Source organism: Struthio camelus, chromosome 14, assembly GCF_040807025.1.
Source record: "Struthio camelus isolate bStrCam1 chromosome 14, bStrCam1.hap1, whole genome shotgun sequence".
NCBI classification, from domain to species: Eukaryota; Metazoa; Chordata; class Aves; order Struthioniformes; family Struthionidae; genus Struthio; species Struthio camelus.
Window position 1 is genome coordinate 15,431,193 of NC_090955.1, and position 20,864 is coordinate 15,452,056.

Genomic DNA, 20,864 nt, shown 5'->3' on the forward strand with positions numbered 1-20,864 from the left:
TGCTACAGACCACTTCAAGTTATTTCATACTATTATAAGGCTATTAGATGACATTTTTATGTTGTAAAGATATTTACAGTGTATGAAATTCACGTCTGTATAACATTGTTCTAAGACCTTTAACAATTCTTTTTTAATTCCAGCTGAAGTTGATGATGATGTCTTTTTTATGAGGTGAAATCTTGAGATAGCTTTCTGCCAGTAATTTGCATCCAGCAGGACTATCAGATTATAAAACTTCCTAGTAATGTTCTCATTCTCTTAAGACTTGCTCTTAACTATTAGATTCAGATTACATTGAGATTACAGTTTTTAGGAAGTTACTAAGTTCTCTAAAGGATGCAAATAGCAATGAGCTTAGCATAGTTGATGTCTGTCATGCCTGGCTTTTACTAAAACATGTATTTGTGGACCACATGGAACATATATTTATGGAAATCAGCAAGTGCAAATGGGGACAAAGTCTGTTGAATCAAATTGCAGTAATGTCACCTCACCCCCAACTTTTAATTTCAGCTTTATACCAGTTGGCATCCTAACCTCTCAGATTTAAATTACAATTAATTATTATTATTTTTGTAATGCAAAAATATACAAAAAAGAACTCTATCAGAATTTCTGGAAAAAAAAATTGTAAATACTGGGAATGCCAGTGATGGTGCAGAAAAGGATGTTAAATAACTTTTTTTCATGAAGTACATCAGAAAACTGACTCTTATGAGCTTTTTTTTTTCCCAACTTGTGAAGCTGTTTTGATACTAGTTTTCAGATTATAACAAAGCACTCAGGCATCCATTTGTTGCTTATCTCTTAAAATAATAGCATCAAAGTTATGTCACTTTTTGGCTTGGCAGCCTGACCTAGGAGTAGTTTTAAATAGTTTAAATTTTAAGAAACTCCTGCAAGCACTGAGAAAGCTTTGGCTTGTACGCTCTAGGCCATTAATGATTGATCCTCAAGGTCAAGCAAATAAATGGATCAAGAATTTTGAGAAAGAAAACCGCCTGAATGTTATCAAGGTCACTGATACAGATTATATGAGAACCCTGGAGAATTGCATACAGTTTGGGACTCCACTTCTGCTAGAAAACGTTGGAGAGGAACTAGACCCATCGCTTGAACCTCTGCTACTTAAACAGACTTTTAAACAAGGTACATCAAAACTACTTTTGAACCTAGGAAGCAGATTACATTAATGTTCATCTAATAGTGTATGGTATTGCCTGATGTTTTTCTTCCTACTTTCTGTAAATATTTCTGCAAGCAGTTGAAGTAGACAAAGTTTTTTTTGATATTTCTCATCTTAACTTTAGGAGGCATGGATTGTATCAAGCTTGGTGAGAGCATTATTGAGTATTCCAGTGATTTCAAATTTTTTATTACCACAAAACTGAGAAACCCACATTATATGCCTGAACTGGCTACAAAAGTTTCTTTACTCAATTTTATGATAACACCAGAGGGACTTGAAGACCAATTGCTGGGTATTGTTGTAACAAAGGAGAGGTAAGTCTCTATTTATGGCAAATAGCCTTTTGGAACGTTTTCTAGCATCATTGCAAGTGAATGAGAGATGAATTTATTGTAAAACAAATTGAACATTATTTGTTCTAAGTGTTGCTCAGTGAAAGCATTAAAAATGTTGGTTTTCTAGCTGTCATACCTGAAGAACTTGCTGGTACTTCAGTAAAAGTGAAACAGGTTGTGTCGTGTTTAAAAGCGTGCACACGTTACATTAAAGTAGCTGGTGTTCTGTCAAAGTTTATTCCTGGCAATTTTCTCCTGTAACATTCCCTGCATGCTAGAAAAGTATTTTAATTTTATTCAAAGTTTAAATAATTATTGTAATTTTCTGATTTGACTGAGTTGCCAGACATGCATGCAGAATTATGAGAATTTAGTTTTAATTTCCTGTGAAGAAAAAATAGAGCAAGTCTGAAACTGATCGTAGGTCCTATCTGAACCTTCATAGAGGTGCAGTGGAGTAGTTCCTGTGTTGTATGCAATTGTGCTAAATTATATTTGCTAAAAAGTGTTCCTAGTGATAAACTTACTCGGCATATCACATGATGATTTTCTTTTTCCATATTCCAAAGATGAAATAAAAGAAGAATAAGATACACTGACATTTGCGATACACTAGTGTCTTAAAGTGTAGGTCATCATTTTCAAGTATTGAACTGAAGTTATGCAAAGAAATCTATACTCAGGAGTATAGGTATATGCTGAATAGTAGCAACCGATTTAAATTGAACAGAGTATTCACAAATATTACTTGCAGGAATAGGGAATCATCTTCATGGGCTTCCTTTATAGTCAGTGGAATATGAGGGTAGACTGTTTCTCTTATAAGATGTTTTTCTTTTTTTTTTTTTCTTTTTTTATTAGACCAGAACTAGAGGAAGAAAGAAATTCTCTCATCCTTCAATCTGCAGCCAATAAAAAGCATCTAAAAGAGATTGAGAAGAGAATTTTAAAAACCTTACAGACATCCGAAGGGAATATTCTGGAAGACGAGACTGCTATCACGGTCTTGGATTCTGCTAAAATAATGGCTAATGAGATCACAAAAAAACAGCAGGTAAGAAGCATTAGACTTTCTCCTTAATAATATATAGAAATTAAATGGTAAAATTTGTGACTAGTTGAAGGGCAAAGTACAAAGAGGAAATCCTGTGCTTGTGAAATGTGAAGAGAAACACAATTCAAACCATTCTAGAATCTTTACTGATGGTTTATTTAGTCTTTAATTGACATAAGTTTTAAAGAATTTGTGTGTGTCTATAAGGACTGAGTAAAAAGTAACAAATTCTGAAGTTAAGATGGCATTAAGGATATTTTAAGATGAAGGAAGAGTCTAATTTTAAAACAAAAATAATATTCAGGCAGACAGCAATAATCTGCTGGACTAACAGGCAGGCAAGCCTAAATTCTTTTTTTATGCTTGATGTACAACATACCATCTAAAGTCAATGAGAGCTAAATATCATTGATGAGAGAATGAAGATTTTTAAATTACTGTAGACTTAAAAGAAATCAAATATTAGTTATTTTTTTTAAATCTAATATTGTCCTTTCTGCTACTTGTTAACGTCTATTAAATGTAATCTCAGACTGTGTCTAATGGTAGGTGTGAAAAGCCTTTTTATATTCCAAATCTTCTGTTTTATATAAAACTAATTCATAGTAGTTTTGACTGTTGCATCCTCCAGTGTAAATAAATAGATTAGGCAGTACTTCATTAAGATCAAATGCTCCTTTTATTATTGTAAGCATTAATAAAACATTTTGGAACATAAGAATCGCCTTACTTGGGCATCATAAAGTGCTGTATAAAAGTATTTCAGTAATGTTATCAAATAGTAATTTTTTTTGTACAAAGAAAATATTCAAAAGTTTTCTTTAAGATAAGCTATTCTGAAACTATTATTGGTATTTAGATTGCAGAGAAAACGGAACTTAAAATAGCTGAATCTCGAGAAGGCTATCGACCTATTGCAAAGCATTCATCAGTGCTGTTCTTTAGTATTGCAGACCTGGCAAACATTGATCCCATGTACCAGTACTCCCTTAGCTGGTTTGTTAACCTCTTCCTCAACTCTATTCATGATAGGTAAATACAGTGTTTCTGATGTAAAATAAGATATTTTTCATTCTCTCTTTCTGAACAATTTCCTCGGGTTTTTTGGTTGTGGGGAGGTGGTTGTTGTTTTAAACTTTCTACCTCTTAGCTCTCTGTAAATGTGAATTTTTGAAAGAAAATGTAACTTCTTAATAACAGAAACATTCTCTTCACTTTTGGGTAAATAATGAACTGTAAACATGCACTAGAGATTGCTTTGTTTTTTTTTAATGTATTTAAGAATGTTAATTTTAGAAAGCTTAAAGTCTGGTTCTGAACTAGGCTCCATTACGAACACTAGGAGTGCTCCACCTAACAATGGCAGATTAATTTTGATTTATCGTGTTGCTTGGGACTTTAAGAAGAGCTTTAAAGCATTGAGTATAATTGAAATTTTGGGGAAATGGATATCTAAATCCTAATATTGTACCTTTGAACCTTAAAAAAAAAATTGAATTTCTTAACTTATTTGCCTAAGTCACTCACTATAAAGTCTCAGTTTCTCACTTTTTTTTTCTTTTCAGTAACAAATCCAAAATTTTGGAGAAGCGCCTTCGATACCTAAATGACCACTTTACATACAATTTGTATTGCAACGTGTGTCGATCACTATTTGAAAAGGACAAGCTGCTCTTTTCCTTTTTATTATGCTGTAATCTTCTCATGTAAGCCCTTTTTTTCTGAAGTTGCTTAACGGAAACCAGTGATTTTCTTATCTTGGAAAAATGTATTGATGAAAGAACATGTTCATGTATTCGTTTGCCTTTGGAGTAAGGTTGTGAATGTGTTGTTGTTGTTGTTGTTAATACTGATAATATTTACAAGCGAAAGAATATGTGGGTGCATGTATTGCTACTACAGCCTTTGAGCACCTTATAAAGAGAATGTTCCTATGCTTATTTGAATCAATGGTTTGTCACTAGTGCAGGGAGAAAAGGAAAAGCAGAAAGTTCTTTTGCATCTTCATGACTCTTTTTAAAGAGACTGGATGATGCTACACAGCGGCTTTATGTCAAGGACAGTTGCTGTAATTTAAGAAATTTTTTTTTCTTTTTTTAAAAAGCTTTTATCTTTGTTTTTCTTTTTTCCCCTCCTCTTTGATTCTCTTTTGCATATGTCATGAGATAACAGTTGCTCTCTTCTCTCTTCCACTATTTTTTTGTTTCTTCCTCTTGATTTTTTTTCTTTTTTTTTGGAATTTTGTGTGTGTACACTGTGAGAGATAAAATAAGTTCAAAACTGCATGATCACTACCATAAAGTGCATATATTTTTAGTACTTAGCTACAACGTGTACACATCTGTATGTGGACGATCCTTCTCGAACCAATTTGTAAGGCTATTATTTCTAACACGCAGAACCCGTATTTTCTATAAAGCCTTTAAAAATCAGGAATAATAGCACTTAAAAAAATCAGCTGTATACAATTTACCGTTTTAAAAACCCTAATTTAGTCGTAATCAGTCATCTTTTACTGTGCACTTTCCTAATTATATAAAATACTGAGATCTGATCTCCAGTTACTGCAGGAGAAATATTATTAAATGTCAGTGAGATATAATTCGTTTAAAACAACTCTTTATATTATGTAAAAGTGTATTGCAATAACTGGGTATTTGTCCTTTTTTTTATTTTATTTTAGGTCTAAGAATGAAATAGAGCATCAAGAGTTTATGTTCTTACTAACTGGGGGTGTGGGTCTCAAGAATAAATACAAGAACCCAGATCCATCTTGGCTACCAGATAAGAGCTGGGATGAATTATGTCGTGCAAGTGAAATCCCAGCTTTTAAAGGACTGAGGTATAGTAAAATGTTGTTGTGAAATAGCCATAATTACTTTTGTTGAAAGTAGGTGTAATATGCTGAAAGAAATATTTCCTAGAGGTTTTCAAAAATTTTTTTTGAGAATACCTTCATGGTAGAGAAACAGTGTATTAAAGGGGAGTAACGGAGGCAAAGAAAGGTGGTATATGTAGCAAAATTCCATTGCAGCTCTGGAGGAGGAATTTTTCTGGTGAAATCTAATCTCCTGAAATCAGGAGAATTTTGCCCTAGATTTCAGCAAGATTTATTCTTAAGTTCTGGAGACAGTGTGGCAGTACATGACTTCCACGTAAGTAGCTGATGGAGCCCAAAAGTATTTGGAGAATTTCGGTCTGATTGTGGAAACGTATGGTAGCAGAACAAACGCTGGTCTGATAGAATAAATTTTCTTTGACTGTTCCTAGTTTCTCCCCCTGTATAGTTTTGGTAGTGGTGTCGATGATGTAGATGATGATCTAGAGTTACTCGTCTAAGAGATGTCCTATCTCAGAGGAACATGTTCTGCGAATATTGCATGAAGGAAAATAATACAAGATTTTTCCTTGGTTGAATTTCCTCTTAATTCTTCAGTTGGCAAATTGAGTTTTTCCAAAATATGAGAAGCAGAAAATTCTCACCCCACCCTAGATCTATGAAGCCTCCGAGGTCCAAGCAGAGCTGACTGGTGGAGTAGGCAGAGCTTGCTGTCAAGTCGCAACCATTCAGATGAAGCCATGTACGTCTGCACCAGCATAGTGAGAAAAGATTCTCACTCTTCAGCGCAGAGAAGCTTCTGTAAAAAGTAATGCAACTGTAGGATTATTTGCTAGTGGAGATGTGGAATGGATTGTACTGGTTGCATTGTGTAGGACATTACAACTTAAATTGACTTTTGGGTAAACATGAAAAACTAGAATCCAGGCATTTACAGTAATTGCAAGTGCTTTTTCCTCTAGGAGTCATGTCTCTGAAAACTCAGGCGAGTGGCAAAAAATTTATGACAGCAAAGAGCCGCAAAGCTTTCCATTACCAAAACAATTCAGTAATACATTAAATGAATTACAAAAGATGATAATCCTTCGGTGCTTAAGACCAGACAAGGTAAAATGATATGTTACTATGTGTTTGTAGACTCTTCCATATCTTGTAGCATACTTTGAAATAGCTGTTAAAATAACTAATCTATTCTTCAGAACATGTTTTTTAGAAAATAAATGCTGCTCTTATTTTCCACTTGAGCAGTTCAAACTCCACAGGCATCAACTGAGATCCTTTGGCTGATGTGATTTAATGTCTCTTTCAGAGTATACTCATCTTTCTAGTTTTCTTCAAGTGCTTATTCATGTTTATTCAGTTCTTTGGTGCACCCCCTATACTCATGATGAGGACTTATTAGCCAGAACAAATACAGAGCGTATCCAGTACCATATGTTTTCTTACTAAGGCTTACAAGGCGCAGAGAGATCAACTGTGTTTCATCTGAAAGCCAAAAGGAAGCTTTTAAAACATTCTGCCTTTGCATTCAAGAAATTATACTGTATATTATGGACAACCAGTGCTAGGATTAAAAGTACTTATTATAATTGCTCATTAGTAAATACTAATGTAGTTACTTTTTAATTAATTCCAAGGGGAAATATGGACCTATACATTAGCTAGAGACTGAATTAAAGTCTTACAGTTTCAGGAATTATCCTTCCCGGCTATGTCATTTGGTGTTGTTCATATGAGGTATTTAATTTTTTTTTTTTTTTTTTTTTTTTTTTTTAAGGACTAAAGTCATACTGGAAACGTTTGCTTCTGAAGCCTTCAACAAGACTAGTCTCAAATCTGGGCAAAGCAGAGAGGTGTCTCTAGATATTTTGCTCAGGAATTTAAGTGATTTAGAGTATAATATATGTCAAAGATGCTATGAAACATGCAGCTATGTTTAATTTTATCTTACTGGTTTGCCTTTTTTTTTTTTTTCTTTTAAACCAGATTGTTCCAGCTATAACAACATTTGTAACTGATAAACTAGGGAAGAAATTTGTAGACCCACCACCATTTGATCTAACAAAAAGTTACTTAGATTCAAATTCTGCAATCCCACTAATATTTGTGCTATCTCCAGGAGCAGATCCCATGTCCAGTAAGTATAAACAGAAAGAAGAAAAAGCCCAGCATAGCTTTTCAGATTAAACACTGGAATTCCCCCTTGCATACACAATAGGGATGATTTTGCACTTGCGCAAGTAGAATATCAGAATATCAGACTGATAAAATTTTGTGTTGCGGAATAAAAGGGTAACAGTTTTTTAAACTGAATAAGTTTTACACTGTACATCAAAGCTGTACCATCTTGTATGTAGGTTTTAATAAAATAGTAATTAAAAAAATCCATTTTTTTTCCTGAGATGCATCTTGACTTTAACAAAGAAATGCTAAAGTATTATGCTTTCTGTTCAAGGCCTCCTGAAATTTGCAAATGACAAAAAGATGGTTGGAAACAAGTTTCAGTCCATCTCATTAGGACAAGGACAAGGACCCATAGCTACAAAAATGATTCAAGAAGGAATGGAAGAAGGAACCTGGGTTTGTTTACAGAATTGTCATTTAGCTGTCTCCTGGATGCCAATGCTAGAGAAAATATGTGAAGAGTTTAGCAGTGAAAACTGTCATCCATTGTTCCGACTTTGGCTTACTAGTTACCCTTCACCAAAGGTACATGTATTACCAAACAACTGTATTGCATGGAAGGAAAAAGGCAATAAAGTTTTAACCCAAATGTTCATAATCTCTAAATGAACTGATAATACAGAACTTCTTTAAAATGCGTAGAGGCTGGTGAAGACATAATTTAATCAATAAAAAACCTTGAAAAATGGTTATAAGCTTAGCTATACCAAGATTCCTCTTCAATATTTTGACCTTAGCGAATGGAACTGCGTTTTTCCAGCGCATGCAATCATAAAATTTGTGATTCTGTCCATACATTTTATTCCACATAATTAAAAAATAATACTTTAGCTGTGTATGTTTTACTTAGAAAGTGCTGAATATCAAGAAAATATTTTAAAATACAAATAAGTTGATATTTTATAGGAAGATGTTATTTTCTTTATAGTCTTGAGTATTTTTAAAAATCTATTGATGTTTAAAATGTGATTTCCTGAATATAATTGTTAATATAACAAATACAATATAGTAGTGTATTGTTATAACAGTGTCTGTTCGTCCACACTCTGAGTGAAGTTGTGCTATTTATTATTTCTAGTTTCCAGTAACCATTCTGCAGAATGGGGTAAAGATGACAAATGAACCCCCGACTGGTCTCCGGTTAAACCTACTTCAGTCATTTCTTTCTGATCCTATTTCTGATCCCACATTCTTCTCTGGGTGCCCTGAAAAGGAGCTGGTAATTTGCTCATCTTTTGACAGTTTTATTCATGTTTCTTTCTTCACAGATGTACTGATTTCTGTCCAGTGAATGTTATAATTTAAAGTGTTTACTATGGTTATGAGTTTAGGTTTTGCAGTCATAAAAATGGTTAGTAGAGAATGATTCTGCCAGATAATTTCATGTGTTAATTAAAATCACCTCTCAGGCTTTATTAAGTCACATAAAATGGGAAAGCCTCACACTCATTGCATGACATACGTCAACCCCCAACGCTCATTAATTGGGCATACCTGTCAAACTGAGAGCTGAGGGGCAGAACACTGCCTCAATGCCATTCCAAACAGGAGCACACCTAAAGCCAAAACTAAGCTTTTGAAAGTTTGCAATAAATATAAGCCATAAGCTTATATTGTTGCCTGATTGTTGAGGCAGTAAGCACTGAGAAAATCCTTTCTTAGTGTCAGGGACCAGTACTGCAGTGCCCATGCCTCTTGCTTATAAGCAAGGAGCCATTTAACTAATCATTACCTGTGAAGGAGGTGAAAGTCCAGTGGGATTACTCACAGTTTTGAGCACCTTGTAATCATTCCACATAGCTGTAAGTAGTTGCATCTCAGGCCTTATAATATTAAACAATGCATCAATATTTTATCTACTTATCTAGTTATATCTGTCTGTAGATCCTAAAAATAAGTATCACATGCCATTTGAATATGGAAGAAGAGAAAAATCCTCTAAAGGAATACTTGAGAATCCTGCTAAGTGTGCTTGTATATGTGGCAAATAAGTGCATATCTGTTCACAAGTCAAGTAATCACTGTGTACCTAGTAGTTGCATGCATTTTTACCCCAGAGTGGTATGGAATGGGAATCAAATGGTTTTGTTCTCTGTATAAATTACAGAATGGCACAAGCGTATGGGCCAATTAATGATACTTTCTTGTTTTGTTTTTTCAAAGGTATGGGAAAAATTGCTCTTTGGGGTTTGCTTTTTTCATGCTCTTGTTCAAGAGAGAAGAAAATTTGGACCTCTTGGTTGGAATATACCCTATGGATTTAATGAATCAGACTTGCGAATCAGCGTTAGACAGTTGCAGGTGAAATCATATACTGCTGCCTTCAGCACTGATATTATGAACCTTGGGCCACACCACAGGGAAAAAGGCTGACAGTCAAAAGCTAGCAATACATTCAGATTATTTGATTATATCAAATATTCACAGAATTTTAAGCAAGTTTCCATGACTTCAGTTCAGCCACGAAGCTGAGGAATGTTGATCATGTTATTAAATATTAGAAAAAGAAAAATGAAATAAGAAGTTGTTCTTCATGAGATCTAGAAACATACAGACTTACAGAGCTGACTGTAATAGGGTTAAAATTGTTGTACGTAAAAGCTCGTTGTTCTGCTAGTAGCACCATGTAAGTGAGGATCATCTATTAGGGTGGCCGTTTTGGTTAGTAAAAGGAATTCTGTTTCCGTTTATACCGCTAACTGAACAAACCCAAGACTATTCTCTTGCCCTAAAGCTAAATGGTGTGCACCGCTTGACCTTCAGTCTTCTGCCTGCCTTGTGTGATAGACCAAAATGAGAAGAGCTAAAACTGTGTATTGCAGAGGTTGAGGTTGAGCTGTTGGGAAAGTTAACAAGCAGTCAGTGAAAGGGATCAGAAGATTCTGAAGATTAGAAGAAAATTTCTATGAAACACACATTTCTTGGTACAAGAAAGAGAAGTACCCTAGAAAGTTTAGGCTGAAGAAAGTATCCAGTTGTAAATAATTCAAGAATGACTTGAATGATTTGTAAATTTTGGTACTCATGAGGGATCTTCACTACTAACTCCTGTTAATTTTAAACAGTAGTTTTATCTGAAAAAAGATCGCAGAATTGGAATTTCTACTTCTTAAGGGGGGAAAACACCATAAACTGCAATTCTGCATTCTTTGCAGCTCCTACTCCTTTACTGTAGGTCACACTGTTACTTGGCAGATCCTTCAAGTCTCTAGAGTTAACTCATGTTTTCTTTTTCAGCTATTCATAAATGAATATAGCCATGTTCCATTTGAAGCTGTGTCCTACCTTACTGGTGAGTGTAACTATGGAGGTCGAGTGACTGATGACTGGGACAGACGTTTGCTATTGACAATGCTGGATGACTTTTATAATCCGGATATAATTGAAAATCCTCGTTACACTTTTTCTCCCAGTGGCAACTACTATGCTCCACCAAAAGGCACATATGAGGACTACATTGAATTTATTAAGGTAAAAAAAAAAACCAACAGAGTTTTGAACTATTATAATGATGACACACTAAGAAAACAATTCTCAGGCTTCTTTGCATTAAAAAAGGTAGTTTTGCAGCACTTCTAATTGGGTGCTTGACTTCTTGCCTATCATCCTGTATTGGCTTGCCGTGATCCAGCATATGTTTCTAGGAGGGAGAGGGAATCGGTAAGCAGATAGAAGGACCTAGCATCAATCATAGAGAATTCCTTGGGAATGGCTTTCTATATATGACTTGACAGCTATATAGCCAGCAATAATGTCTGCAAATACACTGTGAAGTCCTTATCCATCTTCAACGGAAGTCAGTGGTAGTTTTCCACTTGGCTTCTTAAATAAAGCTTTGGATCTGATTAGTGTGCTGCTTTCTTTAATGCATATATTTATTATATTTTGCCCTAGAATCTTCCCTTTAGTCAGCAACCAGAGATATTTGGTTTGCATGAAAATGTGGATATTTCAAAAGATCTTCAGCAAACAAAGATCCTCTTTGAATCTTTGCTTTTAACACAAGGAGGAGGCACTCAAGGAGGTTCTTCTGGAGGTGGTGACAGCACTCTTTATGAAATTGCAGATGATATTCTCAGCAAGGTATTGTAGTGTACAAATGACTCAAATTTATCCTTTCACAAAGCAGAAATTCTTCAACCTAAGTTTTTGCTATAAAATTTACTTCATGTTGGGAGAAAAATCTACTGGGAGGACTTCAGGGCAACGTGAAAGTAAGAAGACTCTGGCTGTGGCAGGCCACAGCTATGTGTAGGTGGAATGAAATTTTGCTAAATAGATAGCAATCAGGAGACAGAGAGAGAAAATAGTCCAAATGAAACTTGGAAGAACAGGTGATTCATTCATAAGAAAAAATGTTACAATTAATGAAAATTGAAATGCATTTATAATTTTATATGGTATGAAAAATGCTAGGTGGCTTTAAAAAAAAAATAAAGGTCACTTGGATTGGAATTAAAATAATAAATACTATATTGGGGAGATACTCATCAGAGGTTTATAGGTAGGTAATACTCTGCAGCTTTTTGCATCTGCTGGCTTTTAATGTAATATTAATGTATTATGATGTTTGGAATGATTTCCAAATGTGTTGTCATTTACAGCTTCCAGATGAGTTTGACATTGAAGGTTCCCTAATTAAATATCCAGTGAGATATGAAGAAAGTATGAACACAGTGCTAGTGCAAGAAATGGAGAGATTTAACAAGTAAAAGAGGTTTTTTTTTTGTTATTATTTTTGAATGTACTCATAATCATTCCACTTACAGAAGACCTTCTCCTACCACCCATCCATTGTAAACTGTTGTGGGAAATATTTTATAGTTTATTTTGTTCCACTCTAATTGTCTTCAATGATATCTGCAATCCAAAAGAATACATTAAACTATTCCCAGTCTTTAAAAAAAAAAAAAAAAAAAAACTTCTGCAAAAGTCATTTTTCATAAACAGAAACAAACGGTACATGGGTGTTGTTGCACAGTTATGTCCTCATAACAACTTCCAACACCCACAATGTTGCTTTTCAAAAAAAAAAATAAGAAATAGGTGTGAACTGCACAGTTCCACATCTCTGAACACTTATATTTAAACATGAAATTTACCCAAACTTTGGAGCTCCAGATCTAGAATTTGTGTTCCCAAAATGAAGAGTCAAGCCATCTGCAAAACTCACTCTCCAGTATATACTTAATCTGGTGTTTTGGTTTGCTGCCTTACAAATCATAAGGACTTAAGCTTCATAGGTGACTTAGTATTTGGAAAGTAGGATGGGGGGAAAAAGGGATATAGAACTTGAATTTCTGGTTGCAAAAGAAGTTAGTACAAGTTTTTTGAAATATTAGTCGGAACTCCACAGTCTCCCATGCTCAACTTGAGACATCTTAAAAAAGCACACCTTCCTTCCCACCAATATCATACTTTCTAAGTAAACTAGCTTGGCTGGGAGAAAAATGTATGCTGGAAGATGACAATATGAGCACAAATCCATATCTTTATAAATATGGCTCGTTATGCAGTTATATGGAAACCATCTCTACAAGTTCCATAATCCAATTTTCTTCTTTCCAGTGAGGATGTAGAGTCTCACAAATCATGCAGAGCTTGTGAGAATTCTGTGTGTGTTTTTCTTTTAATATATATGTTTATGTATATTTTATTTTTATTTTTATTCTAGTTTAATACGAACTATCCGTATCACGTTAACTAACCTGAAGAAAGCCATTAAAGGATTGGTTGTTATGGATTCTGAACTGGAGGCTCTTTGTGGTAGTCTACTTATTGGAAAAGTTCCTGAGAATTGGGCTAAACGTTCATACCCGAGTCTAAAACCATTAGGGAGCTATATTCTAGATTTTCTAGCAAGGCTGAAATTCTTACAGGTAATGTACAAGAGCCAGTGTCACTAGTTACTTAACCTATTTTTTAATACAACTTGCTCTTTTTATGTTGAAAGGGTATTTGGAAAAGGAATGATAGATGTTGCTAGATTTTGTGAATACAGTAATATAGAAAATGACCAAAGAATATGTGAGTTGTCTCTTTTTTTGATTACTGAAAATGTCATTTTCTTCTTTCCAGGATTGGTATGAATTCGGGAAGCCCACGGTTTTTTGGTTGTCAGGATTCTATTTTACTCAAGCTTTTTTAACTGGAGCTATGCAAAACTATGCTAGGAAGTACACGATCCCTATTGACCTTCTGGGATATGAATTTCAGGTATGACTATATTATAAATGTACATTTGTATATTTCATTAATCTGGGCCCTTATGTTGCAGTGAGATGGAATAAGTTAATCCTGACTGAAAAGTTCATTTTGCGACTAACTTACTGCGATTTGAAAACATGCATTTAATTCTTTGGTAGAGTAGGAATGTTAAATAGTGTCTTGTAAGAGAGATGCATTAAAAGACTTTTATCACTGGACCTCCACTCAGCTTATATAGTAGTTATTTGTGTAATTAAAGTCTCATTTTATAACCTACGATAAAGGTAACTAACAAACCCACAAAAAGCTGCTGCCTTAGCAGTTTTGTTTAAAAGTAGCACTGAAAAGAAATCATTACTATATTCTCATTTTGGATTGATCTTGTGAAGATTGGCTATTGGCATAATACTTCAAAAAGCAAACAGCTGTGAAAGTTTAATAGCATGGAGCGCTTACTATTTCTTGTAGGTTATTCCTCAGGATACCTCTGATACTGCACCAGAAGATGGCGTTTATATCCATGGATTGTTTTTAGATGGAGCTCGCTGGGACAGGACCAAGTCAGTAGTAAAGTATTTTAGTACAGTTCTTTAAAAGGTTTCTTAAGTGCTTACGCAAGATTTGTCTAAACGTGTTAGCCTTACTTTTCGTATTATTTCAGTAGCGTGCTTCAGAATGTTTTCTTTCTTCCCTTGGGCTAAAAATAAGAAAATGAAACAGTGAATCTGCTAAGTGTTATTATGCTGGAGATGTTGGAATGTGCTAACCTGCAGTGGAATAAAACTCACAAAATTGTGTGACAGCATTAGCCACAGAAGGATTTCAAGCAGAAACTCCGATGTGTTCAAAGTAACCAGTAGTCCTGGAATGCTTAATTGTTTGGTATCCAGTCTGAGTTATCTTTAAAGATAAGACTTGATTTTTAGGGCAGTTTTTTTCTAGAACCATCTATGCTTGTTCAAAAGGTTAATGTTTTGTTTTAAAACTTAAATTTTATAAAATTCAAAATTCCATTAAAATATTTTAAATATATAATAGAATTTTAGATAAGGTGTTGATTTGTGAGCAAGTATCTCTGTCTAGTTATTAAGTAGCTATGGAGCTCTGGCATCCTCTTGCTATAGCCAGCCAGGCCATTCTGTAGTGTTTATTCTCTGTGGAGAGCACTCATGCAAATTACCCCTGGGTCACACAGGACAAAGTGAAGATTTGACTTAAAGTGATTTAGCTGTTTGTTCAACCATTCTTCACTGTTTTTAAGGTATCATTGGTTAATTGCGAAGATGTAGGCACCCTAAAGTGAATGGTGAATATCACTGGGGGAAAAAAAAAATTACCAAGTTTTTTTTTTTTTTTTCCAGTGATGCAAACAAAATGAGTGAGCAGAGCAGCTAGAAATAACAAACACGTGGGGCAATAGATAGGTTTTACAAATGGTTAATTTCCTTGGTTTACTTGCCCAAAGTGATTTTTGTCTGATGTATGGTTTTGTGCACAACTTTGTCAACTGTGAGTAATGAATTTGCCAAGTTTCCGGGATTTTGTGGGTTTTGTTTTCTTTATACTGCTATAAGGTTGTTGGCATTTATTATGTTAATTTAAGTTTAGCCCTCTTCCCTCCCTTCCTCTCCCCCCTAAAAAGGCTGTTGTTTTTCCCAAAGAAGTTTAAACAAATAGATGCTGTATGGTCAGAACACAGTTTGGCTAATACTACAAAAGCTTATTTAGGTTTTGGAATAGCAAGTAAATGTTTTTAAAGTCTCATGCTTGTTATTGGATGTTTTGAAAAAAGGCGAGGAAATTTCTGTCTCTTAAAGAGAGTCATTACCTTACGAGTTTCTTTCCTCACTTACTTGGAATTCTTCTGACATTGTCTCTCTCTTTTTTCCTCTCCCTCCTCTTTTCTGCACGTCTTTCTCTTCTCACCTCCTTCTTACCTTTTCATCACCTTCTTCCCTAATGTTCGATGTAAAAATGGAAAATATATTCTATTTCTGAAATACAAGATGCAGCCAGAAAAGCATTAAATTAATTAAATACTTGCTGAAAAGTAAGCTTTTTGAATGTGCCAGAATTATCTGAGGATTTTTATTGAGTTCACCTATTAGTTTTGGCTGGAAGAAAAAGTTTACCATGTTGAAAGGAGGTACATCAGTTGTCCCCTTCATTCAAGGACAGCGTGTGGGCCATATAGTTTGTTCCCTCCCATATTTGAACTTGCATCTTCTGCTTATGTGGGATGGGGGAGTCCCTTTTCACCACCAGGTGACTTGAAGCTAGGTGTTCTGATAGCTAGGGCTTTAAGCTTTTCTGATACTGATCTACCTTTTAAGATTAGATTAACATTGATTGGATCAAGAGTGAAATCTTCTCCCCTTTTTTTCCTTATGTGAATGCTTTACACAGTGAATGACAGTGTCATTCTTACTAGCTTTCCTGACCATAGAACCATTTTATTCAAAGTTGAGATCTCCCTCAGAATGATCCTACTCTTGTAGTTAGTATGTTGGAACCACAAGTTCAAATCCACTGTTGGATGGAAGACAATTTTTCCTACTCTAGGACTTTCCTAGAAGTCCTAGACTTCTGTGGCTGTAGTCTCTCGCTTCGTTTGCTTTTCTTACAAGTACCTCAGGAAAGTATTATGTTGCTAATGAAAGTAATTTCATATCAAATGAAATACTGTTTCATTTATGAAAAAGTGAAGAAAAAATATTTGCTTACCTTTAAACCTTTTTTTTTTTTTTCTTGGCTCGGTTTAATACCAAGCCAAAAATAACTGCTTTGTTGCTTTCTCTCACCAGAGGAATGTTAGCTGAACAGTATCCCAAATTGCTCTTTGATACGATGCCAATCATCTGGGTAAAACCAAGTAAGTAAAATCGCTCTGAAGCATGTGCTGTTCAACAAGAAATTTCAATAATGAATTCCATTATTACAGAAGATCAATCCTCCTGCCTCTCACTAGAGTACCCAAAAAGTGCACAGAATTCACATGCACCTGACCTTTGACTTTTACATTAAAAATTATGCTCGCTAGTTTGACTTGGTACTTAATCTGTTTTGATACAGTACCTAATCTGAGCAATAGGTCTGTGCCTCTCTTTCTGCAGAGGTTTATAGTTACAGATTTGACAAAAAGACTAGTTAGATAAACACTTTATAAGTAAGTTTAGTTGCTTCCCAGTCTGTCTCTCAAACAACAGATGATTTTGGCAGGAAAGCACATGCTGTTTGAATTCCTTGCTTTACTCAAGTTGAGTATTTTGAATTGACTTACAGAGACTGTGTTTTACCTCACACAATTTAACAAGGTTTGCTTAGGTTATTTTTTGTTGCTGCTAGTTGCCTATGGTACGAGAAGGATATTTTCCATAACTCTAGTTTTCTTTGATCAGGAGGAGTAAATCTCTGATTTTTATTTAATCATTTAAGCAGAACCCTTTACTGTAACTGTTGCAACTTATATGTAACTAACTAATAGGTAGTCCTACAAAGCTTCCACTTTTTCTGCCTATGTCTTCTGTTGACACTGAATGAATTTGTTTCCATACACGCATGATTTAAGACTTTGTGCAAGTTGCATGGAAACAGTCTAGGCATATGAAATTTTCCTGTGGAGTTGTGTCCTTGCATCGTGGGTGACTTGGATTGTAGTTAGGTTCTGTGGCTGCTGGATCAGAATTCCCATGGAGCTGTTAAAAGCTAGTACATAAACTATAACTCTAATATTAAAGCAAAACACTTCAATTATATAACTATTCAGATTTGAATGTGTCTCTGAAAGATTATGAAGCGGATAGAATCACAAATTGGTATTGAGTCCTGGAAACAAATTGTGATTTAATTGCTCTCTTCAGTTTGTTAGCTTATTTAAATAGAGGTGGTTATGTTGTTGTTTTTTTTTTTTTTTTAAAAGGCAATTTCATTATGTCATACACAAAACAATTCTTTATTTAGCTTTAAGGATCTTACTGTAAATATTTAATATCTATATGTAGATTAGGTTCCTATCGTTTAAAATATCTGCAGTAAATAATATATTGTTTTGTTTTCTTTCAAAGCTGCAAAATCAGACATAAAGAAGTCTAATGCATATGTTTGCCCGCTCTACAAGACAAGCGAGCGTAAAGGAGTCTTATCTACTACTGGACATTCTACTAACTTTGTTATTGCCTTAACTCTTAAAACGGATAAACCAGTCCAGCACTGGATCAAGCGAGGTGTTGCATTGCTCTGTCAACTGGATGACTGACTTTGGACGTTTCAGATACAAACTTCACACAATGCCTTTCTTTTCCTTCCCTGGCAGAGGAAGTGTAGCATACCGTGTCATAGAAACATTTTGACATGCTTTTTATATAAAAAGAAGGCATGCAAATATTTTCTGATCCCCAGTATTTTGACTTTCCCCAATTATTTGCCCCAAGGTTAGCGCCTTTACAATGTATAAAAGATACAGCCAAGATTTTAACCTTTTGTGACATTATTAGTATGTAAACATCAATTTTATGTATTACTTGAATATCACAAAATATATCTTAATGGAAAATGAGAATTGTCTGCAATTCTTCAAAAATTGATTAATTACAATGTTCCTCACAGACAGTGGAGTCCTGCGTCATGTGAGTTGAAAACTACTAGGTAATAAGTTTTGGAATTTTTTATATATATAGCCTGTGGTCTGTCAAAGCAACAGTGAAGATCTTGACAAATTGTTTAACAATCTGTAGTAAATACTTCCAAGTGCTTTGTTTGTTCAGAAAATTCATCTTTTCAGGATTTACTTTACTATATAGATTTTGTAATTTTTTTTCAAATAGCTTCCATGAAGAAATGGTCAAAATCTCCCTTATGGCAACCTGCCATAAAATGTTATCTGTTTCCCTGTTGCTCCACAGAGGCAATCCAATTTCCGTTCCTTTACTGATTCTGTGCTTTTTAAGAAAACCAAAAACTTACTCAAACATTCTCCTTAGATCTCCTCTAGCAAAGAGGTATTTCCACCTTCTATTCAGACCCAGCCATCTCTGTTTTTTAAAGACCCCCCTCACAAAATAAGATAGGAGTCAAACATGAAAGGTTCACTCCATCCTACTTTCACCATTATAATTAGGCATCTATGTCCTTCGTTTTCCTGCTTATTGTGCATTACACCTAGAAGAGTTTAAAGCACAGGTCTTTTTTTCTTTCTGAGACTGTGTTTTGCCCTATATAAAGTCTATATGTTTATCTGTCCTTTCCTTTTATATTTATATTAATAGGGAAATTGTAATTAGACAATGGGCAGGTCATATTGTATTTTCTTAAAATAAGGCCCTTTTCTTGATGGCTTGTTTGTTTGCTTTCGTTGTTTTTATTGTTTTCTTTGTACACAGGCTTACTCTTTAAGCAAGCTCCTGAAGATGGCTTCTTTAGTTTATTCTCTTATGAAAGCACTAGTAAATTCTCTTTTGTAACATAATAATTACTACTTTTAGATCTTAAATTCTTTTTCCAAATATTTCAACCAGAGTATTTTACCAAGAAACTGAACTTTTAATCCTTTCTTTTGCTGACACTGTTTATCAGGTCAGATAATCAAACATAACTAACCTGTATGAAAGAAACATGGAGAAAGTCCCAGAGTATCTTATGATCGGGTATTTATAGTGAGCTATTAATGGACATAGACTCTGCTGAGATCATTTTCAATCCTGAAAATATCACTTTCAACTTAATAATCACTTCTTCAAAGTGTGAGGTCTTCCCTCGTTCAGACGGTGAGGAAAAACTATACGTTTTCTCTATTCATAGGGAAATTAGTAATCTTCTTAAAAAAAATAAAAAATAAAAAAAATCTAGATTTAAAATGTTTATATACTGACTGTTCTACAGGTATAATCAAATTCTAACAGTTATTTGTTCATGTGTTTTGTTAATATATTTCTCTCTTGCTGTATGCACAATTACAGAGCGAGGCCTTGCAACTGCAGATTAGGTGGATCAGCTAGCAAATTAAATGATGCAGTTATGTTATGAATTACTGCTGCTCAACTTTAAGACGTGTCTAGACTTAGAGCAAACCAAGTCTTGTGGTGACAACTTCTTTTGTTTTTCTGTGCTTATTCATTTTGCTAATTTATTTATTCTTTTCTCATTCCCTCTTTATTCTTATTCCTTTTACTCATTCATTAAATTTTATTTTGCCCTGGTTTGGGTGGTGCTTTTGTTTTGTTTTCTGTTTTTTCAGACCAACTTTCTTGAAAGACAGAAGTGGAAGTTTTGATGAGGTAAAAATGGATGAGAGGTTTGAGTCTAACAATATATCTGATTTTAATCTATGATAATATGTAGCTGAATATACAAAGGAACAGTGTGATAGATTATTCATGTAAAAGTATAGTTGCACACACACGATTTTTAATGATTAGATTGATTTGATCATTAAGAATTGTTTATGAAACTTTTTAAACTTGTGCACTTAGACTTAAAAAATAGTATCAATGGGGTTTATTTTTGTGCTCCAATGTTTGTATTATAATCTTAAAAGGATAAGAAAAAAATTAATTAGTTTAACCCTTCCAATTTAACAAACATTTTTTCACTAATACCACTCGTAAGGCCTTTAGGTTTTGTTTGTTTGTTTTTAATTAAATCCATTGTGCTTACACCAGCATTTTTGACTTCTGTGTGTATTTGGATATATATTATTGCAATATTTTGTATATATTCCACACTGCTATTAGAAAAGTACAGGCAGGCACGCATTGATGAAGAATGTAAAATTACAAGTTTATTTATTCCAAATGGATGTAGAAGATGCATATAAAGTTGTAGATTTAGTCTTTTTCAAGTGTGCTGTTTTGTGGTGTTTCAGTTGGAAGACTGAAGCACATAATATTATCACAAATCTGCAGTACTCATGTGACTGTAAAGTATATCTTTATTGAAACAGCTTGATCAAAATCATATATTAAAAAAAGAAAAAGAAGAAAATCTGTGTTCTTCACCTGCCCTCCACTACCAGACCCTGCTTGAACAAACTGAAACCCCGAGTTTTATTGCACATCT

General features: G+C 34.3%; 1 protein-coding gene across 1 annotated transcript in view; it reads left to right on the forward strand.

The window, feature by feature from the left end:
* DNAH12 (dynein axonemal heavy chain 12) overlaps positions 1–20,623 on the forward strand; it is a 78,092-nt gene extending 57,469 nt beyond the window's left edge. Inside the window, exons 58-76 of the mRNA XM_068907734.1 lie at positions 938–1,152; positions 1,314–1,506; positions 2,389–2,581; positions 3,441–3,613; positions 4,147–4,287; positions 5,265–5,423; positions 6,383–6,527; positions 7,407–7,557; positions 7,876–8,129; positions 8,683–8,823; positions 9,768–9,905; positions 10,842–11,075; positions 11,499–11,687; positions 12,209–12,312; positions 13,279–13,483; positions 13,683–13,820; positions 14,280–14,371; positions 16,616–16,683; positions 17,876–20,623. Of these exons, the coding sequence (XP_068763835.1) occupies positions 938–1,152; positions 1,314–1,506; positions 2,389–2,581; positions 3,441–3,613; positions 4,147–4,287; positions 5,265–5,423; positions 6,383–6,527; positions 7,407–7,557; positions 7,876–8,129; positions 8,683–8,823; positions 9,768–9,905; positions 10,842–11,075; positions 11,499–11,687; positions 12,209–12,312; positions 13,279–13,483; positions 13,683–13,820; positions 14,280–14,371; positions 16,616–16,683; positions 17,876–18,066 (3,124 nt within the window). The 3' untranslated portion in view covers positions 18,067–20,623. The remainder of the gene's footprint in view (positions 1–937; positions 1,153–1,313; positions 1,507–2,388; positions 2,582–3,440; positions 3,614–4,146; positions 4,288–5,264; positions 5,424–6,382; positions 6,528–7,406; positions 7,558–7,875; positions 8,130–8,682; positions 8,824–9,767; positions 9,906–10,841; positions 11,076–11,498; positions 11,688–12,208; positions 12,313–13,278; positions 13,484–13,682; positions 13,821–14,279; positions 14,372–16,615; positions 16,684–17,875) is intronic.
* The last annotated feature ends 241 nt before the right edge of the window (positions 20,624–20,864 follow it).